This window comes from Lepidochelys kempii, chromosome 19, assembly GCF_965140265.1.
Source record: "Lepidochelys kempii isolate rLepKem1 chromosome 19, rLepKem1.hap2, whole genome shotgun sequence".
NCBI lineage: Eukaryota > Metazoa > Chordata > Testudines > Cheloniidae > Lepidochelys > Lepidochelys kempii.
This window is the reverse complement of record NC_133274.1, coordinates 1,607,379-1,631,820: the sequence shown is the minus strand read 5'-3', so window position 1 is coordinate 1,631,820 and position 24,442 is coordinate 1,607,379. Positions and strand designations below refer to the sequence as shown.

General features: G+C 47.6%; 1 protein-coding gene across 2 annotated transcripts; it reads left to right on the top strand.

Annotated features, from left to right (window-relative positions):
* The first annotated feature begins 4,555 nt into the window (after positions 1-4,555).
* Positions 4,556-20,835, top strand: ZC3H12A (zinc finger CCCH-type containing 12A). 2 transcript variants are annotated; one of them, XM_073318031.1, is made up of 6 exons: positions 4,556-4,677; positions 6,309-6,917; positions 15,101-15,240; positions 16,422-16,656; positions 17,472-17,578; positions 17,686-20,835. In XM_073318031.1, the coding sequence occupies exons 2-6, from the start codon at positions 6,448-6,450 to the stop codon at positions 18,729-18,731; spliced, it is 1,998 nt and encodes a 665-aa protein (XP_073174132.1). In that variant the 5' UTR covers positions 4,556-4,677; positions 6,309-6,447; the 3' UTR covers positions 18,732-20,835. The 2 variants fall into 2 exon arrangements, with proteins under 2 accessions (XP_073174132.1, XP_073174133.1); XM_073318032.1 differs by lacking the exon at positions 4,556-4,677 and adding an exon at positions 4,720-4,820.
* Positions 20,836-24,442: the final 3,607 nt, after the last annotated feature.

Genomic DNA, 24,442 nt, shown 5'->3' with positions numbered 1-24,442 from the left:
GCGCCCGCCCGCTGGCAGGAGCCTGCAGTGTGGGCGGCCCCTAGGCACAAAGGTGGAGGGGGTCTCTGCGTGCTGCACTGGCTCCCTCCTGCCCAATCAGAGCTGCGGGGGCGAGGCTTGCAGGCACCGGCAGCAGGCAGAGAGCCCTCCACCACCCCTGACCCAACCCTAGGAAGGGCCAGGGGGACCTGCCTGATGCTTCCCGGGAGCAGCTCCAGGTAAGCACCGCTGGGACTCCCCACCTCACCCCCCGGCAGGTCCCTCTGGCTCTTAGGGTCAGGTTGGCGGTGGGGGGGGGGTGAAGGGCTCTCTGCGCGTTGCCAGCGCCTGCAAGCCCCGCTCCGTGGCTCCGGCAGCTCCCACTCGCGCTTTTCCCGGCCAACGGGAGCACAGAGCTCGGCTGCCCCAATCCTAGGAGCCAGAGGGACCTGCGGCAGGAGGGCTGAGCAGGCGAGCGGTGAGCCAGCAGTGGGTGGGGGGGTTAGTAGGCGAGCGGGTGTTCACCAAGCGGCAAGGGAGCCACTGGCTGGCAGGCGGGTGGGTGAGGAGGCAAGTGGTGGGCGGGGAGGGTGAAGAGGCGAGCGGCGAGGGAGCCAGCAGCAGGCGGGATCCAATGGGGCAGGGAGGGGGTGGAGTTGGGGCAGACTTTGGGGAAGGGGTGGAGTTGGGGCAGGGCCAGGAGCGGGGGGTCACGAGCAAATACCTCCCCCCGTGGAGCGTCCTCTTTTTTGAATGTTCAAATATGGTAACCCTAATTTCAGGATTGGCTTCGTTCTTGAAACCATCCATTACTGGCCAGCCAAGCTCATGGACTCTCCTCCTCCTCCTCCTCCCAGACTAGCTTCCTCCACACAATCTCAGCATTGCAGGTTGCTCTCTGGAGCAGTCTTGCTGCCTCATCACGTCTCTATCTTGTATCAAATCTCACAAAAGAAACAGCTTTGCCCTCTTTTAATTTCTCTCTCCCTCTTTTTATTTATCATCTAACTCTGGGAAGTGTTTGAAATCCAAATAGTTGCAAAAAACAAAAACAGAAAAGCAAACTACGCACAACACTCTCAACTTGTTCTTCCCCTCTGCTTGCCAGCAGGGGGTGCTGTTTGCTCAATTTCCTTAGGGTACAGTCTGAAGGAGCCTAACCTTTAAAGGACACAGAGGGGAGGAAATTGACTTTTTAATGTTTTTTCATCTTTATTATACATAAAGAAGGCATGTGCTCTTTATTTTGGGAGGTGCCTAGCAAACTTTTGAGTACTTTGATAAATTGTAATAATACACGCTCTAATTTGCAATTTGCATCAGGGTGGGGAAATGGCCAGGCCTGCAGCTCTTCTTAAAATTTATCTCTTAAGTTATTAAACTCAGAATGTTACCAACTGGCCACATGTCTGAAAATTACCAGACAAAAGGGTTTTCTCAGCTGTAGCCTTTTATTTTATTTAAAGTGAATTTTGTAATGTGGTATTACACCACCATAGATACTAAAATCATTGGCTACACATCCCAACCAAATTGTCAGCTGTGGCTTTTGCTGTTTCTACCAATACAAAAGCAGCCAGGTAAAACAGCAATGGCTCTCAAACAGCAAAATCTAGACAAAGGCTGTCCTTAAAGGACACCAGGAAGAAGAGTTACTCTGGCTAATGAATACACTTGTTGATGCAAATCTTCCTTATTGTAAAATGATTTGCATAAAAACCAGGTGCTCTCAGAAAAAGACCGGTTTCTTCATCAACTGTGATTATTCTACAAATAAATACCTTAGTCAGGTACTGGAAAGAGACCAAGGCAATGAAAGGGGAAAATATCAAGCAAATATGATAGTGACCTTCTTTCTTAAACAATATTCCATACTCCCTTCTTTCCACCTTCCAAAAATCACATACTTGTATAGCACACATAAAAAATCTAAAAATAAATGAATTACTAATGCAAGTTTTAAAATGCACAAACAAATCTAAAGAGCATTGTGCACTTATTTTGAAAAGCATTGGCTTTTTATTATCACTAAAATGGAATTTCATGAACTATCAAGGATGGATATAGGACATGAAATTGCCCCCTTTCTCACTCTTGCTGTGATTTCTAAATGAACTTCTTGTGGAACTGAACCATTTGGTCGTGGACATGTCTAAAATGCTCTATCATAACTGTAGTTTTCCTTAGCTGGCTGCATTGTACTGTATAGAAGTAATAGCACCAGCTCAGCAGGGTAAATTATAATCAGTGGCTTCCAGAACCTGTGCCATATTATGTAAATATGAAAACTTTGAAGAGACTCAGGTGTCTGACAGGTTTCAGAGGAGCAGCCGTGTAGTCTGTATTCGCAAAAAGAAAAGGAGGACTTGCGGTACCTTAGAGACTAACAAATTTATTTGTGCATAAGCTTTCGTGAGCTACAGCTCATTTCATCAGGTGTCTGAGAGTAAGAACACAGCAACTGCATAAAAATGTAGAAAAATGGGCAGGAAAGGAGAGGCAGCAGAGAAATGTAAAGCACTTAGTTATCTCAGATACGGAGACAACAAAACCCCAAAAATGGGCTGAAAAACTCAAATACCTTGAAGTAATTATCACTAAACTATAGATGAAGAACAAGGAATAGGTGATGGAGCAAAAGGAAGTCTAATGTAGGATTGGCAGAATAATACATGCCAAAACAACAGATGGGTCCCTGTAGCTTTAGGATTTAAATCTGCACAGCTTGCTGGAAAAACACCTGTGGAAGATCACACAGCACCAGGAAGAGCCAGCTCTGTCTCTGATTTGAAAATACTGCTCCCTGCCCCTCTCCCACAAATGTGGCAGCCTAAAGTGAGGCACCTGATCAAGTCGGCTACCTTCCCCAGGCCCAGAGCCCAGCAGCTCTGACTCACATTAGTTCTGAAATTTTCTGTGTTACCAACTCCAAGTATTCAAAAATTATGAGACTCACTTAAACTCCTAAAAGAAAAGGAGGACTTGTGGCACCTTAGAGACTAACCAATTTATTTGAGCATAAGCTTTCGTGAGCTACAGCTCACTTCATTGGATGCATTCAATTTTCCACTGAATGCATCCGATGAAGTGAGCTGTCGCTCACGAAAGCTTATGCTCAAATAAATTGGTTAGTCTCTAAGGTGCCACAAGTCCTCCTTTTCTTTTTGCGAATACAGACTAACATGGCTGCTAGTCTGAAACTTAAACTCCTGAGACTTTCAAAAGTATTCATGCTGGGGGGTTGTCATATTACTTGGCCTGCTGGTGTCTGAGCCTTTGAGGTGCACATGGGTCACATTTCCATACTCTTCTCTGCAATCATGAGAGCTAGAAACATCTTTCGCCCATGTAAATTGGGCTCTCAGCAGTGTACAACTCCCTGGGGCAGGGGTTTTAAGATACAACCCTGCCCCTCTGTTTGGGGGGGGAGCGGGATCCCTGAGGGAAGGGGTGCCGTGTACCCCGCCCTCGCTCCGCCTGGGGGAAGGGGGGCTCCTGCCCCTCTGTTTGGGGGGGGGAGCGGGATCCCTGAGGGAAGGGGTGCCGTGTACCCCGCCCTCGCTCCCCCTGGGGGAAGGGGGGCTCCTGCCCCTCTGTTTGGGGGGGGGAAGCGGGATCCCTGAGGGAAGGGGTGCCGTGTACCCCGCCCTCGCTCCCCCTGGGGGAAGGGGGGCTCCTGCCCCTCTGTTTGGGGGGGGGAGCGGGATCCCTGAGGGAAGGGGTGCCGTGTACCCTGCCCTCGCTCCGCCTGGGGGAAGGGGGGCTCCTGCCCCTCTGTTTGGGGGGGGGAGCGGGATCCCTGAGGGAAGGGGTGCCATGTACCCCGCCCTCGCTCCGCCTGGGGGAAGGGGGGCTCCTGCCCCTCTGTTTGGGGGGGGGGAAGCGGGATCCCTGAGGGAAGGGGTGCCGTGTACCCCGCCCTCGCTCCCCCTGGGGGAAGGGGGGCTCCTGCCCCTCTGTTTGGGGGGGGGAAGCGGGATCCCTGAGGGAAGGGGTGCCGTGTACCCCGCCCTCGCTCCCCCTGGGGGAAGGGGGGCTCCTGCCCCTCTGTTTGGGGGGGGAAGCGGGATCCCTGAGGGAAGGGGTGCCATGTACCCCGCCCTCGCTCCCCCTGGGGGAAGGGGGGCTCCTGCCCCTCTGTTTGGGGGGGGGAGCGGGATCCCTGAGAGAAGGGGTGCCGTGTACCCCGCCCTCGCTCCCCCTGGGGGAAGGGGGGCTCCTGCCCCTCTGTTTGGGGGGGGAGCGGGATCCCTGAGGGAAGGGGTGCCGTGTACCCCGCCCTCGCTCCCCCTGGGGGAAGGGGGGCTCCTGCCCCTCTGTTTGGGGGGGGAGCGGGATCCCTGAGGGAAGGGGTGCCGTGTACCCCGCCCTCGCTCCCCCTGGGGGAAGGGGGGCTCCTGCCCCTCTGTTTGGGGGGGGGAAGCGGGATCCCTGAGGGAAGGGGTGCCGTGTACCCCGCCCTCGCTCCGCCTGGGAAGAGGGGGGCTCCGCCACGCCCCACACGGGGCGCGGGGGCCGGGCGCGGGGCGGGCCCTGCCAGGCCGGGCGCGGCGGATGAGGAAACGGCCGCGGCTCCTCCCCGCCCCGCTTCCGCGTTGCCACCTGCCGGGCCCGGCCCAGGTATAAAGCGGCGGCCCCGGCCCAGCGCGCCCGGCCCCGCCGCCCATGGACCCTCGGCGGCGCGCGGCGCCCAGGCCGGTGAGTCGAGTCGAGTCGAGTCGAGTCGGGCCGGGCCGGGCCGGGCCGGCTGGGGGGGGCGGCCCCGTTCCTCCCCCAAAGCGGCGGGTGGCCCCGGAGGGGGGGGGTACAGCCGGGGGGGCGCGGGCTGCCCCCTATTCGCGGTAAGGGGGCGCGGGGCGCATCCCTGCTTTATTCCTTGTTCTTCTGCCCCCCCCCGGGATCGGGGCCCCCCTTGTGCGAGCCACGGCACCCCCCCCGCCCCCCCATTCCCTGCCCCCACAGAGCCCGCTGCCGAAACGCAGAGCCAGGGCGAGGCAGGGGCCCGGAGGGGAGGTGCCTTTTGCCCAAGGTGGCGCCGCGGGCCCCTGGCAGAGTGGGGCCGAAAACCCAGCTTTCCCCGGCCCGGGGCCCCGTTTGCCGCACCGTGCTGGCCGGGCGAGGGGCAGAACCGCAGGGTTTCGGTTAGGGACCCCGGGGCGGGAGCCGTGTCTGTCCCTGGAGCAGGGAATGCCCAGGCCTGAAGGAAGGAGCTGAGAGTAGGTGGAAACGTGGAAACGTGGAAACGTGCTCTTTCCACCAAAGCTTGAGGCCACGGCTGAGCACAGGTGCGCTATCCTGGTACCCCGAGACTGCGTTTTGGCTCCTGTCATAGTGGCCGGACGAGGGGGGGTTGCGTGGCCTGAGCCCAGGACCGGGAATCTGTGTCCCAGTTACACGTCTGTCGTTGGCCCTCACGCCGTGACTTCGCACCAGCTGCTTAGCCTTGGTTTTCCCATCTGTGCAAGGGTTAATAACTGACCCTACCTCATAGGGATGTTTGTGGGGCTTACTCAGCTAACGTTTGTAGGGCACTTTGAAGGTGAAAAGTGCTATTTATGTGCTGAGAATGATGTGGCACATCCCAGGATCCTTATTACGAAAGCCATGGCAGAGGTGACCATTTTAACAAGTTTCAGAGGAGCAGCTGTGTTAGTCTGTGTTCGCAAAAAGAAAAGGAGGACTTGTGGCACCTTAGAGACTAACCAATTTATTTGAGCATGAGCTTTCGTGAGCGACAGCTCACTTCATCGGATGCATTCAGTTTTCATTCAGTGGAAAACTGAATGCATCCGATGAAGTGAGCTGTAGCTCACGAAAGCTCATGCTCAAATAAATTGGCTAGTCTTTAAGGTGCCACAAGTCCTCCTTTTCTTTTAGGAGTTTAAGTGAGTCTCATAATTTTTGAATACTTGGAGTTGGTAACACAGAAAATTTCAGAACTAATGTGAATCAGAGCATAAACTTGGAGCATAAACTTTCGTGAGCTACAGCTCACTTCATTGGATGCATTCAGTGGGGGGGAAGAACAAGTGCCTCTGATGTGCTATAGGAAGGTGATGCCCTATTTTGACAAACACTGAATTAAATTTAGTGCAAACAATCTGCATGTTAACAAGGTTGTTGGGGGATGGGATTTCTAAAGATTTCTCAATTCTTGTGATGTGCTTTGGAAACATAAACATGAAGTATCAATAAAAGAATTTCCAGAGTTCTTGAGTAGCTGAGCCACAGAGAAGAATTTGAAGAATGTTAGTGTGAAAACAGTTCCTGAATTTCCTTTATTTTAGATCAAGTCTTTAGGAGTTAACAATCACTATATTGATTCACAGATACGGTGTGTGAATGAAAAACAGAACTTGCCCCAGGAAAATTATGAACTTGGACAGTATTCCTTCTGCTCTGGGTTTTCCCAGCTGGAGTGAGATGTTTCCAGCTGGCAAACATTAAGTTGCTCAGGTTGACAAAAGCATGAGCTCCAGAGATACATCTGAAAACGATCACCTGAACTTGAACTGTGTGCTTCCTGCGAAGGGCCAGAGCCCTACAGAGTGTGAGCCATTCAGCATGGTGGATGTGGTACCCCGGGCAGCACAGGAAAGGCTCAGGATTTCGGAGCAGGACCTCATGGACAGTGCTGAGATGCAAATGAAAGTGGACTTCTTCCGCAAACTGGGCTACTCGTCAGAAGAGATCTATATCGTTCTCCAAAAACTGGGCTCAAACGCTGACACCAATACTGTCCTTGGGGAGCTTGTGAAGCATGGTGCTGCAGCTGCTGACCGAGAGACTACCGACCCCCCACAGGAGGCCGTAGAAGCTCCATTGATACCCCGTGGGGGAGTTGCCAACAAAACCCCTCCACCTGTGCCGCCATTGGAGGAGAAGGAAGGCAGTAATTTAAAACCCATTGTTATTGATGGAAGCAATGTGGCAATGAGGTAGGTTGGTCCCCTTAAGTGGGAGAAGCATCTTTAATTTTAGTATAGTTGGCATCAGATTAAATTATAAAGTAATTCCTTTACATTTCGTAAGGTTTTTGGTTTTGGGGAGTTTAGTGCTTATGAAAGGTACTAGATTAAAAACTCTGGAGGCATCCAAGCTCTCCACAAAGGTGAGGCCAGGCTGGGCTTTGGTAGAGCAGTCTCACCAACCTGTCTCATTCCCTCACCTCGAAGGGCAACATCTACAAATGTGAGGTTCAGTCTGTCTTAATGGCCCATTCAGTCCTTGGTTTGTCTGCCATGTCCCACTAGGGTGCGAATGATGGGGACTTCTATGCCCAGTGGGAATTTTGGACTTGTTTCATATGAAATGCTAAAGTTTTTGTATTTAAACTAGCAAGCAGAAGTGAAATCCCCGATGTGTAGTCCTGTTACCTAATTACTGTACGTAAGCTCCAAAAGCAGGAAGTTGCTCAACAAATAATTTTTTCAGGGTTAATTAGAAGAGGCTGTAGCTTTGAGTAAAGCGGCCTCTCTGGTCTAGTTTCCACAACTTTCTGGTTAAATCTCATGGCAGATCTGCAGATTGGGTGGAAGAAAAGAGGGACAGATTTCCAGTTTAGAATGACACTGGTACACCAGTTCTGCAGCATCATTGACAGCTGTGAACATGGAGGCAAGATGATGACGTATCTGCAAATCTCTCATACCTTCTGTTGAGAGAGCCTGCCCTCTTTTCATAGGCAATCTGATCAAGAGATCTGTCATGTGTACTGGACAGATTCAGTACTGGCCCAGGCTGGATTAAAAGTTTTCAGCCTCGTTTTGCCCCCTAAGAATGGTAAAGTGGATTTTTGGGGGGAGAAGTGGGAGGATATGAGGAAGGTTCCCCTTTAGTGAATTCTTTTTGCACATACAGTATACTTACCTCTAGATTTAAAAAAAAAAATCAAGTCCTATGGAACCAGTTGGCCAGAGGGTAGTACGCTTGGACTTCAAATCTGATTCCGCCACTTCAGTTTAAATACAAGTTTCCTTCAGTTTATATTTGATTGTCTTAATCTCTCTTATAATGAGAAGATACATGTCAGTGCACACAGAGCTACTCTAGAGGATTTACCTAGGGCAGAAGAAAGTCCTTTATGGAGAGTGCCTTACAGGTGTGGGTTTTTTTCCCCAAGTCATGATTGGCAGTATGGCTGAGTAAGACTGTATGAGGAAGGAAGGGGAACACCCTATCTCTTGACCGTATAACAGATCCGAGGGCCAAGGCCCAATTTAGCCGGTATGATCAGGAAATATTGTGTTTGCGCTCTGATGTTCACACTGACTTACCAGACTTTATAGCCAGTGGACTTAACCTGGAATTGTGTGTAGGAGAGAGATTGGCCCCTTTCCATTAATAATTGTTTCTCCAACAAAGCTGCATTTCCCAGCATAGTGTGTTCATGGGAGAAAAGACCTTATTTTAAGAGATGTGCTAGTGGGTAGTGTTAATTTTATTGCAGAAACCTTTAACTCTGAATTTTAGTGCATGCAGACAAAGTATTAGGCTACAGTGACCTCTTACCCCTGAATACTCTTCCATCAAGCCACCTCAAGCAAAGGCGAGTGCCTGGCAGATGTGGTCATGGGCAGACCAGGTGTGCGGTGACTAGTCTTCTTGATTTGGGACTGTGGAGAAAGATTCTCTTCCTCACTTGTATTGCATGAAATAACTGCAGAAAAGAATTGGCCCACTTGTCCATTTCAGAGTTAGTGGGATTTCTAGACCACCAGAGGGGTTGGGCCTTCTGCATTAGGGAGCCGTGTTGAGGAAGGAGGAGTTGAAACACATTCCAAGGGGTAAGGCATCCAGCATAAGTATGACTTGGTGGGTTTTTTTCAGTATCATGCCTGTAGTTGCCTCTTCTTCAGGGGAGTAGCTAATTTACATATCCAGGTTTATGCCTGCCTTGTTGCCTTAACCGTGCTTTTCTCTCCATTAGAAATGTGCCACTTGTTATGACTGAACTTTAGGGTGAATGATTCCAAAGCAAATACTGTTTGATTCTGCTCGTCAAAATATTTGTTACGATATATTTGAGAAAACTTGGCAGGACAGAATCTGTCCATCTGGAAATGTCTGTGTTGGAACACTTGATCTTCAGCTGCCATTTAGAGGAAGAATATTTCTCCTCTGATTCCTATCAGGATGTAGCAATACCGCAGCTGGAACGCAGTTTAATGTTTGCAAAGCAGGCAGTTGACTGGTGTGGGTTATTTTGAAGCTGTTTACCAGGAGGGGAATTCCATTCTGAAACTTCCTGTATTAATGGTGTATGATGTTCCCTGCTGATTCACTTGCACAATGAGCAGCAGGCCTCCCTGTACAGCTCTCAACATCATATGCAAATCTCAGTGGAAATTAGCTTCTACTTCCTTCTAAGGGAATTTCTCAGTAGTTGCCAAATCAGATCAGCCCGTTTGACCGTTTTCATTGCGGACTCTGACTTGTTAGCTGGGACTCCAGAAACCTGAATGCATGTTTTTCATTTAATCTTTCAGGAACTGTGGTGGTAAATGTTTGGGTATCTTTCAACTCTATTGGTTTTGTAAAAACTCCTTTTTGGGTATTTTTCCTCTGGCCACTGATGTAAGCTAACTGAATTTTGGGAGCTTACTATTTTAAAACCTTCTCAAGGAAGTTTTAAAGATAGCCCTGCCGCCTGGAAGCTGTCCCTGGGGTACAGTAAGCTTATGCATTTGTTTTGAATAATTGGGGGGGGGGGGAGATCTTCAGTTCCCCCTGTTTATCTCCATATCCAAATAGACCTTGCAACAGTCTGAAATTGGTCTGTGGCTTAAATCGTACGTGCAGTAAAACTAATTTTTTTTCCTGTTTGCGGTATAGTTGTATCCATGTTGGTCCCAGGAGATTAGAGAGATCAAGTGGGTGAAGTAATATCTTTTATTGGATCAACTTCTGTTGGTGAACAAGACAAGCTTTGAGCTTACATAGAGCTCTTCTTCAGGTCTGGGAAAGGTACTCAAAGGGTAGGTCTACACTGCAATGTAAGCCTAGGGTTAATAGAACTCAAGTTAGCAGACCCTGGGTTTGTTAATCTACAGCTTGAGAGTCTACACTCATTTGTAACTCCAGGTTAGGAATTACTGAACCCTGGATCCTAACCTGGGGCTCTGGCATCTACCCTGCAGTACATAGGTCTGAGTCCAACCACTCATATCCTGCACACTCCCAAAATGTAGACACTCTAGCCCTTTGTTCGTGTTGCAATGTGGGAAAACTTGACTCTGCAGAGGGCAAATAAAGTTGGCCTGTGGGACTGAGGGATACTTGTAGCATACTCCCAGAACATGAGTCCAGTGGGGCTGCTTCTGCAATAGGGCTTGAACCCTGGGTCCTGGCTTAACTCAGACTGATATCCTCCAACCCCTTGGGATCCTCGGTCTGAGCCCTGGATTAACACGATTTGTATGTAGATGGAAGGGGGGTTAGGCTGAAGCCTGGGCTTACTTTGCAGTGTAGACATACCCAGAGTGTTACAGCTAAATACAAGGTGGAACAAGATTGTTTAGAATAAGGAGTTAACATTGTAAGAGACGATTCAAGTGGGCAGATAACACTTCTGCAGTTATAGGACCCTCCCCCAACACATCTTTCAAGATCTGTGGGTCCCACACGTGCTTATCACAACATGTGGTGTACCTCACCCAGTGCACTATGTGCCCCAATAACTATGTGGGTGAAACCACACAATCACTATGCTTTTGAATGAACTCTCACAGAAAAATAAAACAAGAACACCCAATCACCCATGGACGAGCACTCTTCACAAAACAATGACTCCATATCTGACCTCTCAGTCCTCGTCCTCAGTGGAAACCTGCACAATACCTTCAACAGACAAGCATGGGAGTTTAAAGTCATAACTCTACTAGACACTAAAAATCATGTACTTAGTAAAGATTCTGGATTTGACTCATTATAACAATCGATAATCCACTGATCCTTCCTTGCCCTACTACTGTTAATTGCTCACTTCACCTTGAGTGGTCTCTTAAAACATGTTACAATTTGTACCACCTTGTATTTAGCTGGGATGCTCTGGGTATCTTCCTGACATCTGAAGGAGAGCTCTGTGTAGCTTGAAAGCTTGTGTGTCTCACCAACAGAAGTTGCTCCCCCAGCTTGGCTCTCTTTTTATTTCCTACAGAATGAAGGACCCATTTTGTTTAAACTAGAGAATTCCATATAATGATAAAATGGAAATATCACTTCAAATCTGTGTCCATATAGAGCCAATTCAAATGATGATGGTTCTATAATCTGTAAAATACCCTGGAGCTGGGAGTTTAAGGAGAAAGAATAGTAATTCTTGGTCCCGCAGCAGTGAAAGTTCTGCCCTGTCAGGTACTCATTTGACTCCCATCGCTGTTGTGTCTGAGCATGTCTTCAGTTGTAATATAGTCTCTGTTTCAGGAGCTTTAAAAAATTATTTCTAGGCTGGAGTTTTGCTCAGTGGGGAAGTGAACTTTGGATTGTGTTGGGTTTCTTTAAACCCTTCTACAATAGAACCTCAGAGTTACGAACACCTCAGGAATAGAGGTGGTTTATAACGCCGAACAAAACGTTCTGGTGGTTCTTTCAAAAGTTTATAACTGAACATTGACTTAATACAGCTTTGAAACTTTACTATGCAGAAGAAAAATGCTTCATTCCCGTTATTTTTTTAATTTACATTTAACACAGTACTGTGCTGTATTTGCTTTTTTGGGGCTCTGTTGCTGCCTGATTGTGTAAATCCGGATCCAAATGAAGTGTGTGGTTAACTGGTCAGTGTGTAACTCTGGTGTTCATAACTCTGAGGTTGTACTGTACTCTAAAAGGCAAAGGAGAAATTGTGTATTGTTGCTGTGGCGGTGGGTGGGAAGAAAACAAGCCGAAGTTATTTCATTTAGAAAGTGGCTGCTGCATGTGTTCAGTTTTTTCATGCAAATTGATAGGGACTTAAAAAAAAAAAACCTCTTACTGCATCAAAGCGACTAAACTGACAAAAGCCACAAAATGCCGTGCTTAGGCTTGTAATAGGAGCACTATTGAGTTGCTTGCCATTTTTAAAAATCTATTATTGGGGAAAGAACATAGGTGCCTTTTTTCCCTTTACTCACAAAAAAGCTAAATTTGGATAATGAGCCTTCTGCTTTCACTTCATAAGACCCTAACAAGAGGATCCAGAGGCCAAAACTCTAGTGCCTTTGGTATTTTTCACCCTACATATTGCTCACATTGATGTAAAGGTTTCTGGCATTTAATGGTTTTGCAGAGAAACAAGCGGTCTCTTTGAAGGTAGGCACTTCTGATATTGTTACCCAAAGAACTCAAGAGCAGGGTTCAGGAATATAGCATGCAATGGCTAATACAAGGACAGTTGTGTCCAAAGTTTTTCCACAGAGCATTTACTTCTGTATGTTTTATGGGGGATGTTTGTACACCCACATGCACCAAAAAAGATACCCCCTCTCATGTCTGTGCTTCAGCTTTTTCCAGTTATCTCTGACTTCATTTAAGTATACTGTACCTGCTTTATGCCTCAACACTGCAAACGCTGACTGACTGTGTAGCTCTGCCTACTGTGAGGACACAATGAGATTACTCAGTACTCATTACTCTGGTTGGCCAAGAGTTTGCCAGATCAATCTCTAAGACTGCAGAATGACTTAATATGGTATGGACCTTGGCTCACTACAAAATAAATTTCCCTCTCTTGGTATTGACAACTCCTCATCAATTATTGGGAGTGTACCATATACACCCTGTTTGAATTGGCCATGTCAGCGCTGGTTCTCCACTTGTAAGGTAACTCTCCTTTTCATGTGTCGGTATATTTATGCCTGCATCTGTAATTTTCACTCCATGCATCTGAAGAAGTGGGTTTTTTACCCACAAAAGCTTCTGCCCAAATAAATCTGTTAGTCATTAAGGTGCCACCGGACTCCTCATTTTTCTTGTGATCTGTGTACCTTTGTATTGTCATAAGCCATTCTGAGCCTGCGATGGTGGTGATATAAATAAGCAGATTTTTCCTGACTAGGTGCCCATTGCTTTTCCACATAAGAACTTTCACCTTTAAAAATTGTGATAAGACTTGCAGGCAGTACTCACAGAAAATACTAATCCTGTTTGTGTTATCTTACATTTATATAGCATCTTTTGTTATGAAGGTTCCTCAAGCAGTTTTGAACCGGGAATATCTTCATCAGTGAAATGCAGCTGCCTCTGATGTGGAATGTGACATTTCTTTATTGGCACATGTTAACATTACACTACAGTTTAGGACAGGAAACAAATCTTGTTCTCTGAAACTGCAAGGGAACTTAAGTAGGCACCATGTAATTACCTAAATTAGAATTTGGCAAGGATACAAGAGTTACAACCCTGTTTCTTGTGAAAAGTGAAGTGACATGTATGCTCTTCAGAGAACACCAACATGAGCAGTTGCCTTTCACGTGTTTTCTTTGGGTATCTGAGCCCCAGATCAGACTGTATGTAGTGATAGTGGATCACAAGATGGCCTGATCGAAGCTGGCCAGTTGGAATACATGAGTCTGGGTAACAAAATGAACTAGGCTCAACGGTAGTCAGTTGTAGTCTCCCACCACCCAAGAGATGCGAGACCAGGCTTTTTGTATGCTAATACGCTACTGCATTTCTTTGTTAACTTGGTAATGCACTTTAATGTAGTTCTTATTTGTTTCAAAAATACTTGACTCTGAACATAGCTTTCCAGAGTATCTTTTACCTACTGAAGGGAGGGTTGCTTAAACATAAAGCAAGTTCCTTGAAGTCTGATGGATTCTTGAGTTTGCATGGATCATAATCTAATTATTTTGCATTGTAGATATTAATATTTTTAGAAATGTAATATGAATTTTTGTTTAAGTGGGTAGTGAGGGGAAATTGATTCTCTTGAAGTGACTCCCCATTCATACTCTTCAGTGCAACATGCAGGGTCTCTGAAAGTCACCCTAAAGTAAATGCCACCTACAGCCCTGATCTGTCACTACTGTGAAACTAGTAACCTGGAAACAGTTGATAATATTTCTAGTTAATGTGCAACATAAGCACTGATAACATTGTGAATACTGGAACCTGCAAAGAAACGATTACCAGCCATGTGTTATATAGAAACTCTCCAGAGACTTATTGATCTGACTTAATTGACTGTTCATTAGGAAGGATTGTGTTGTGCAAGCAACTAACCTCTGATACTTGTGACTGCCCTTTTCTTCGGGTAGAATTTTTCCTTTTCTTGATTGTCTCTAACAGGCCAGCTGGATATAAAGAATTTATTCGGGGCTTTCAGGTTTGAAGCTGCCATTTCATAAACACAGTGCAGTCACAAGTAGTCTCTCCACATACTGGGCTCTGTATAATGAGGAGAGGATCTGTCCTTCCCCATCTTTACAGATGAGCTTTGTTGAACACATTTTTGGTATGAAGTAAAGCAAAAGGAAAGAGACTCCTATACTACAACCGTTTGCTGGTCTAGCTACATTGGCGACCCCTACTAGCCTGAACGAAGTTGTAGTGGCAAGAGGCCTTTTGTCGGTATCGCTTGCTTACCCCAGCTCTCCGAACAAAATGAAGCTGTACTGCAAATGGACTTTTCTGCCAACATAACTGCATTTATACTAGGAGGGGTTGCCAATAGCACTCTAGCTATGGGTTTGATTTCTCTTCTTTCCTCTCCTGTGCCCCCCTTCTCCCCCCCCACTGACATAGCTATGCCAGCAAAACTTAGGAGTCTAAATATAGGTTTGAGTGCCCCATTGTAAACAAGTGGGCCCCGATTTCAGAGGTGCTAAAAATTGATGAAAGTTGTCAGTGCTCTGCGCGTCTGGGGATTTGTGGGTATTGCAGCTTTAGAATAGCTTAAGACAGAACTACTGGTCCCCTCAACCTCTTTAATGCATTGCAATAAATGGACAAAATTCAGAGGCTGTTGACTAATAGGATACTGTGTCTATAAAAGTACCACCTTGAAAAGAATGTCTAAAACACTGGCTCTTCCTGCTTAGTATTGGACTGTCTGTCTCATGTGCTGTCTGTGAATACGCAAAAGTACATTGTATCTGGATACTGAAAACAAGGTCCTCTTCCATCCTCTTTAATGCAGCCATGGAAATAAAGAAGTGTTCTCCTGCCGAGGTATCCTGCTGGCCGTTCACTGGTTTTGGGACAGAGGACACCCAGATATCACAGTCTTTGTGCCATCCTGGAGAAAAGAACAGCCAAGACCAGATGTGCCCATCACAGGTGTGGAGCTCTAAAGCCAAAACTAAATCTCTAAAGCTTCCAATTGTAGCATTTTAATAAGCCTGCCAAGGTCCTTTTTGGGCCAGTAAGCTCCTAGGTAGCAAATGGAAAATAAGAGCACTAGAAACTTAACCAAACTTCTGACCAGTGAGATTTCAAATCCCTAACCTCTCCTCTAAGCAAGTTCTTGCTCAGATAAGGTAGCTGAGTTCAAAGAACATAACTAACTTTATTCCAAAATGCTTCCTTATTCCTGAGGTTTACTCACTTGATGTGTGTTACCTTTTCTTATCTCCAGAATTCATTTTCTCCTCTTGTAAATGGCCATACAGCCCACCTGTATGAAATGTTAACAGACAAGCAGCTTGGGGATCTATTCAGATGGGTCCAGGTGGTGATAATTGCTGTTTTGAGTTTCCAAGGAACAGAGGTTTGAGTTGTTCCAAAGTCAGTATTTCAGCTCTGAAAAGAAATCCATACATACTCCAGAGCACTATAAAGTCAGCCTGGCCACTTCCATCAAAGGCATGCTTTGGCCTTGCCTTATTGGTCTGCTTGTCATAGGTTGAAGAAAACATAGGGACTGGAGTTTCATTGTACTGCAGCACCATCTGCAAGTCCTAACTAAAATCAGGACCTCACTGTGCTAGGTGCAGTAAAAACACATAGGAGGAGTCAGTTCGTGCCTCAAAGCTTACAAACTACACAGACAGCACAGCTAACGTGTGCAAGACAAGGAAGAATCATTGTCCCCATTTGACAGATCAGGGATTGGAGGCACAGAGGGACTACGTTACTTGCCCAGGATCACAGCAGTTATTCCTGGCTGGGCCACAGACTGAACCCAGATCTTCAGAGTCCTAGTTCAGTGCCTTAGCCAGAAGACAGTCTTGGTCCATGTTAAATTGAGTTTGGGTCAGTGCCCTTTTAAACTGAGAGGTGTGGGTGAGGAAATTGAAAAATTGGAAAGATTTTAACAGTAGCAGTCTGTGCAGGACACAGAGTAACTGAAATGTCAAAGTAGCCACTGTGCCCCTTTGGAACTCTGGACTCTGCATGTTCGTAGCTCGTTTGTTTGTTTTTTGCCTGTAAACATTACACTTTACTTTTTTGGCATCTGTTGCCTGGAAATGATACCAGGCTGTGTATGTGTTTATGCCACATTTTCATGATTGTTCCAGACCAGCACATTCTCCGTGACCTTGAAAAGAAGAAAATTCTGGTCTTCACTCCTTCCAGGCGGGTTGGAGGCAAACGCGTTGTCTGTTATGATGACCGTTTCATTGTGAAACTGGCATATGAGTCTGATGGCATCGTGGTTTCCAACGACACTTACCGTGACCTGCAGAATGAGCGTCCCGAATGGAAGAAGTTCATTGAGGAGCGCTTGCTGATGTATTCCTTTGTTAATGACAAGTACGTTCATGTTCCCTGGTTGCTTAAAAACAATACAGCAGTTTTAAGTGACCATAGTACTGTGTGCCTTTGATTAATAGAAGGTCAGTGGCATCTCAGTGTTAGGAGGAGATGGCATGCAGGGGCTGGAAAGGTGAGTGTCAAACACAGGGTAAAGCAAATGACTTAAAGTGAGTATTTGAGAGGCAGTGACTCAGTGCTTCCTATGTGGAACAGCTCCTCCCAATAGGCAGCAAGTCACAGGGAGGGCACAAAGAAAAGGCCAAGAGTGGCTCTGACTGCACTTGGCTTGCTTGGAGCCAGGAACTCCTCCCTGCTGACATTCCTGGGCAGGCCTGGCACTGGTACAGACCACTCGCTTCCTCTGCATTACAAATGAGAAAATGATCAGCTGGCCCAGCGTGCGACAGCAGAGCACAGGATTGGTGTGACCAGCAATGCGGGGGAGGCAGCCTGCTCTGTTCCTGGGGCAAGAAGCCTCTTGCAACAATCTCGATCAAATCCTTCTCTGTTTACTTGAACAGTACGGTTGGGCAACAACCCTTCTCTGTATGGCTAATAAACAGGTCAGCCTGCCATGGGTCATTAAGAGAGGATTAAAAGGGAAACTTGTCTTACAAATAGTGACACCCTGTTGGGTCTAGAGGAATTGTCTGAATCAGACACTCCTGTGGCCATGCCAGGGTTTGTTTCTTGGCTGGCATAGGGAGGGGATGGCAGATGTGAATAACTTTTCATCCGCATGCAGCCGAGAGACTGAAACCTTGGCCCAGGAAAGTGGCTGCTCCTGAGTGATGCTCATTATCTTCTTTTAGGTTTATGCCTCCAGATGACCCCTTAGGGCGGCATGGCCCCAGCCTGGAGAACTTCCTGAGAAAAAAACCTTTGGTGCCAGAACACAAGAAACAGCAGTGCCCTTACGGTAAGACTAGCCTCATAAGCTTGGGGGCAGTGGTGTCTGTACAGAGTAAACTGTACACACTTGGTGAATTGCAGCAGGTCACCCTATGTTCTGCCTTTTCCTTGCAGGGAAGAAATGCACTTATGGGATTAAGTGTAAATTCTATCATCCTGAAAGGATCAACCAACCACAGCGCTCTGTAGCTGATGAACTACGGGCCAATGCAAGGCTATCCCCAACCAGAAGCCCCACCAGCACTGCCAAAGAGGAGAAAAGGAGCAGGAGACCTTCCCAGGCAGAGCCCCTCTGCTCTGTGTCCACAGATAGCGACAAAGGCTCTGTGCAGAAGGTCTCCATGGAGAGGAAAAGCTCAGCCCAAAAAGCAAAACCTAGCGACAGTCCCCTCCTAATCCAGGGGGATTGTGCCTTGGGCAGTGTCCCCTCTAACAATGGCAGCTATCGATCTTCTGACTGGTACCAGCACCCTCCCCCTTCTCCCCATATGGACTCTCTCTCTTACATCTCTCAGGAGCATCTTGACTCAGGCATTGGATCCCTTGAGAACCAAATGTCTGAGATGTGGCCTTGCAGATCTTCTGCTCACTGTGAGCATTCCCACCCCGAACAGATGGCAGTCTGTAGCTGCAGCAGACAGAGACCTGTCTACCAGCACTCTCCTAGTGTAGAGCAGGACACCCTTGGCCACTATAAGCACAGCTCTCGCAAAGCGGTCTCCTCTGATACTAGCTACTTGCCATATAGTTCTGAGAACTCTCTCACGAGGTCCTCTCACTCTTTCCCAGGCTATGGAGTGCCCGTACATCTAGCGGGTGGCGGGCATTATAGCATTCCCAATGAGTATAACACCGCAGCCCGACATCTTCGTGAATACTGGTCTGAGCCGTACCAAATGCCTGCCACATCAACACGACCTAGCAACATTAGAGACCCTCACCCATTGCCGAGAGCCCCAGGGCCAGCGTACGGTGACCAGTGCCAGTGGGCCCTGCCAGACCGCTTCGCAGAGGAGCGAGCCAATGTGCATGTGAAACTCTGTGGCATATTCCACCCCCATTTAGTAGATGCTGTGATGAGCCGTTTCCCTCAGCTTTTGGATCCCCAAAGACTAGCTGCTGAAATACTGACGTACAAGTCTCAGAACCCAGGTATGTGAGGCAGTCGATGTGCTGGGAGCAATGTCTCTCCTGTGGACAGCACAGCACAAATGGCATGGCTGCCTCCGTGAGGGTTTTCACCTTCCTCTGAAGCACCAGGTCCAAGATGAAGGCAGGATACCAGACTCAATGGGCCAATGGCGTACTCTGGTGTGGCCAATTCTAATGCACCTCACAAAACCGCTTGTGAGGAAACTGTCCCATCCTCCCCTAGGGCATATTAGCAGGAATCTGGGGAAAGGGGGTGGATTTTGCCTTTCTCAGGAGCACAGAGCAGGGATTCCCCTGTAGGAGCAGGTGGGTATGTCCTGTCCATTGAGCTCCTGCAATTGTCAGTTGGGCACTTCGGACCATGGTTCTTCCCATTAGCCTGCAGCATTCAGAGGTGGCGTAGCACACAGTCAGATGTATGGCGCTTTGAGAAAGATCTGACAGTTACGTTTGAGTGAGTGGGGTCTGTGGGGTTACTCTGAGACGGTGCCTTTTGCAATAAGTGTCTGTGTAACTACATCTCGGGAAAGGCTGGAGTCTGTGCTCATTGTCCAGTCTGCTCCTTAGTTCTTAACTGAGTCGCTTGTCTTGAACTCCCATCAGCCATCTTCATTTTGTCCTTGTGAGGAGACGGCAGATTCCAATAGCTGACTTGACCATTTTTACGGCCTTTCCGTGCCCTAACCACCCCTAATGAGTTGGCCTTATGTGGGGCTGCCCTGTGAATAGGGCAGTTCTTTCACCTGCTGCAGGGCTCCCGCTAATCCAAAGAGTGAGGAGTTAATCTTATCTCTGCTTGCCTGGAAGGGCCTGGCACTGCACCAAACCTCCATGTGACTTGTATTCTGGTCTCTGGAGCCTTGCCTCCTGCACTTTCTCCACCAAAACTACATTCTGTACCAAACTTCAGAGAAGAGCAGGCTTGTGCTGCTCTTCTAAAACACGTCCCTTATGCCCGGCCGTGGAATCATCTGTATAGTGCTGAGGAGAGGCCTGGAATGCCTGTGATATTAGCTCCCCCTTCGTCATCACCCCACCATAGCTGTGGGGATCAGTAAAATGAAGTGACTACGGTCCCACTTGGACTTGCAAGTTTTGTGTCTGCCCTTTTGCCAGTACAATTTTGATGGCTCCTCCAAATTCTTGGCAATATTCAGTATTTTCTCTTTGAATTTGCCACTCCTTTACCCTTTCACTCCTATATATTGTTCTCTCCCCACCCCCACAAGCACCCTTCTGACTCCCAAGATCTCCAAAGCGGTCTCACTTCTGTTTATGACTAATTGACCCTCTTAAGTCTGTTTCGGTTAAGGATATCTTTGGTGACTTGTAGATACTGTAACTAAAATTTTAAGATATACAAAAGCAAATACTGTAGCAATTGCTTCTGGTCCCAGCATTTTAATTAGGGTGCAAAGGAAACTTTCACTTGCAGGCCAGAAGCAGTTGACTTGTTGATACACATTGTATCTGTGTGGCGGTGTTTTTTTAATTATGTCCATCTTGTGGTTAAATCAAGGTCCTTCTAAGTGGCAAACCATGAGAGGGAGAACTGCGCACAGATGTGGCTGAGCCACCCCACTTCTCAGTGGTGTGTTGGAGGCTATTCTGTTCGCTGGTTCTTACCACTCAGATTTCCAGTGGATGGCCTAGCCAAATTGGCACCATGTGCCATGGAAACCACAAGGACACAGAAACCCTGTATACCTGGTTAATTATGATACATTACAAAACTGTAATGTTTCATGTTAGTAAGCAAAATGCTTCTTAATCTTATGTAACCTGATAACTTTGCATATTTGTAAATAACAGGAAAGATGTTTTTTAATGGTATTGTCCAGAAACTTGTTTGATACTATTTTACTTAGTACTGTACTTAACTCAGCCATTGTGTGTTAGTGGTGTTTTCTGGAAGAGTTAATAGCAATATATACTTGTTCTATTGCAGTCAAAGATCTTAGACACTTTTATACTTAAAGTTGACAGTTATTGAAACTTGCTGTATCACTTGGAGTCCACGCAGTCAGCTAGTCATGTGGAAGAGGCAGCCCTGTGTATGTCATGGCAAAGTAAGAACTTGCATTACCCAAATAAAAATGGCTAGGTTGCGTGGCTAGGTTGTTGGGTCTCTTTTTGATGGCTTTTGGGAAGACTGTTTTACAGCTTGGTGGGGATTTTTAAGAAGTGTACCACAACAGACTTCTGGAAAGGCAGCTGTGCTGTTAAGACACTGGACTGAGACTTGGGATCTCTGGATTCACTTCCCAGCTCTGACACAGACTCCCTGGATGACCTTGAGGAAAATCACTTAATCTCTGTTTCGTCTGTGAAATGGACATGAGACTTCCCTGCCTCTGGGGGGCTGGGCATAGAGACTCATTCATGGTTGTGAGGCTGAGGACCATGGAAGTGTTGGGATACACCATGGTAGCAAGTGTGGGGTTGGTCCAGGGAAATGACACTTTGCTGGCATGTGGGTTTTTCAGCAGGCTGTGTGGGGAAAAGTCTGCTGTTGTGTTTGGCAGCTGCCATAAGTGACCCAGGATGCTACAGCCTGTTTTTGTCGTTTTGGTAGAACTCATGAAGCCTGCTTCTCCTCACCCCTCCTAGCAATTGTTGGACAGAATTTAAAAACAAAAACTGGTTTTCTGTTCTGCTCACTAATTCAAACAGAACACTCAAAGCAAAGCTCCCAGCCTTGGCTTCTGCAGCTTTGTGATCTACATAGAGAGATTAGTGTAAACATCTGACCAGAGAGCGGATGAGTACCAGTGCTCCATAGGCAATGAAAGGGGTCGGGGCGCAAGCCATGTTTTTTTAACTTTCATCAATGAAGCAGCAAATGCAGAGGTGCCAGGGCTATGAACCACCAACCCTAAAGGAGCCGGGGCTTAGCCCTGGCATAACTTAAGCACTGTCTAGCACCATATCATTTATGCAAGCTGTTGATATAAATCTATCACTATAAATCATGACACCACGCCATATGCAAGACTTTCTTGGCAGGGGCCTTTGTTAGTGAGCTTAGGAGGAAGTCTAGTAAGAATTTAACACTCAAATTTCTCTAGGGGAATACTTCCTCTCCCAACCCCACCCTCTAGAGTTCAGTACAACAGAGTTTTATCTGACTTTGTAAATTATTTTATGGTCTTTTATTCAAATGTGCTCCCTTGATCTAGTACAGTCAGATAGCTCTTTCCAGCTGATATGAAATAAATCCCTTCCCTAAACTGGAGGAAAAGAGGGACCTCCTTTGAAGGTAGTGGTGTATCTGTGTTCTAATGGGAATCTGAGAGCAGCAGCTGGGGAGGGGGAGGACTGGGACTCAGAAGGCCTGGGTTCTGTTCCTGGCTCTGGCTCTGAGCTGCTGCATGAGCTTGAGCAAGTCCCTTCCCTCTGTCAGGCAGGTGAGCTGCTCAGCAGTGGCAGGCACCTAGGGGAAGGAAAACTCTGATTTCAAACCAAAAACGTCAGCCAGGTTGGAAAAATGGCACCAATCACACAGGCTCTGTGTCTGAACTGCTGACCCCAATGAACAGGATGAGGTGAAGTATTCTAATAAGAATCTGCAGTTTTCCTCTGAGCCCTACTGGGTGAAAGGGCTTTTATTGGTTGGGTAAGGGAAGCCCTTTCAAGGGCACATTTCTTCTGGAAAGTAAGTGTCACGGAGTCCCCGGTGATGCTCTGGAGCTGCTCCCCATGAAGCCAGTCAGGACTCTGGGGCAGTCGCCTTTCTGTGAGCAGCCTGTCTTCAGGACACACAGCTCACACAGCTTCCACCTTCCTGGGTCTGACCTCAGAGCATTCAGCATCCTCTGCCTCTCTGTGCACTTCCCCCCAGCGAGTCTGCTCAGGCGGGGCTCCTGGGGAAGCCAGAGGGTCCTGCACCCCAACTTCGCAGTCAGACGTGACTCTCAGCCAGCCACTAAAACAGAAGGTTTATTAGATGACAGGAACATGGTCTAAAACAGAGCTTGCAGGTGCAGAGAACGGGACCCCTCAGCTGGGTCCATTTTGGGGGGCAGTGAGCCAGACAACCACGTCTGCACTTCACTCCATGTCCCAGCCAGCCCCCAACTGAAAACCCCCTCCAGCCCCTCCTCCTCTGGGCTTTGTTCCTTTCCTGGGCCAGGTGGTCACCTGATTCCTTTGTTCTCCAACCCTTCAGCTCTCACCTTGCAGGGGGGAAGGGCCCAGGCCATCAGTTGCCAGGAAACAGGGCGTTGGCCATTCTCTGTGTCCAGACTCCTGCACACACATGCCCTCTAGGGCTCTGCAATGATCATACACCCTTACTCCACCCCCTAGATACTTAAGAACGGCCTAGGGGAAACTGAGGCACCCCCACACTATTCAGAGGAAACATTAAGAACAGTCCCACTTCGTCACAGTAAGTCCTCCAGCTCCCAATGGATACAGTGAGTACATCACCATGGTTTTGAAAGGTGAGGTGGAGCTGTGCACGTGCATTTGAGATCAGGTACTGAATGAAATGTCCCTCTACCTTGTTGTGCTGAGGTCTCAGGGTGAAAAAAAGAATTGCGAGTGGTAATGCTGAAATTCACGTGCAGCTGATGCTTGAAAGTTGTGCCCTAACAACTACTCTCACAAGAAAACTTTTTAAAAGCTTATTGTAGGAACTCAAGAATGCACTTCTAAATGAAATGCCTCCTTTATATCGATGAAAGCTCTCCCTTTCTAGGCCATTCCTATTTGTATACTGGAATCGAACCAAAAACTGATCCATGTTACAAACAAGTTGGTAGACAAATCCTGAGTAAATTAGTGCCGACGTTCTCAGGTTTGCTAACATAACTTGAGAGGGAAGGGAGCTGGGCCCGTTCTGTTCAGGCGGTGATTGCGATGGAGCTTGGTCTTGCCTCTGTTTCTGCAGCAGATTTTGTAACCGTATCTGGCTCCAGAGGGAAAGACTTCAGGAGTGAGGGTTCTAGAGTTCAGCCCCCACCAAGCAGCTTTTGACAGCTGAAGGCAGCAGGGGAGAATGGGGCAGTGATTTGCCCACTGTCCCACAGCAGGGCCATGCCTAAGATGGGCATGACATGCTAATCTCCTGACTCCCTGTCCCCAGGAGCAGGCTACCAGTCAAGCAGCGTTCTGCACTCCTTAGACAGGGCATGGCTTTGCTGTTCTGCAGCATCTCGCTGGAGCCTCTACAGGCATGCCCAAGTAGCGGTTGCTCAAGCTGGGCCTGCTGATGAAATGCTGCCCGTCTGTTTCCTGGTGGATGCAGTTGTCCTTCCTCCTGTTGTTGAGAAGGAATGGGCAGCATTTATTTGAACTGCTACATGTATTGGTTCATCCTAAACTGCAGCCACAATCATGTCCATCAAATCAAAGAAACCTGCCCTAAACCCCTCCACACTGGTTCTAGTATATTCTGCTATTGTGTAATTTTCAAGAAACATCCGGTGGCTTACCACTTCCTCTTGGGTACCTCCGTGCAGATGGAACCCGGTGTCAGATGGGTGGTGATCATGGCATCTGCATCATATTCCTTATCTCTCTAAATAGGTTATCCCCTCCTCTGCAAGGTGCAGATCTACTCTTTTTAAAAAAGAGGTCACATGCACACACGTGCTCTGAAAAGCGTGTTGCACCTCAGCTGGGTACGCGGCTGGCTCAGTCTGGGGCACGCTGGATATGTTCAGCCCCTAAATACAGAACCCCTCAAGCCTATGTCTGAGCAACAGTCCCACCC

Coding starts and splice junctions, on each gene's coding strand:
- ZC3H12A (XM_073318031.1), top strand. CDS start 6,448: ATGAGCTCCAGAGATACATCTGAAAACGATCACCTGAACTTGAACTGT. Junction 15,241..16,421: donor ACCAGATGTGCCCATCACAG/GTGTGGAGCTCT, acceptor TGATTGTTCCAG/ACCAGCACATTCTCCGTGAC. Junction 17,579..17,685: donor GAAACAGCAGTGCCCTTACG/GTAAGACTAGCC, acceptor TTTTCCTTGCAG/GGAAGAAATGCACTTATGGG.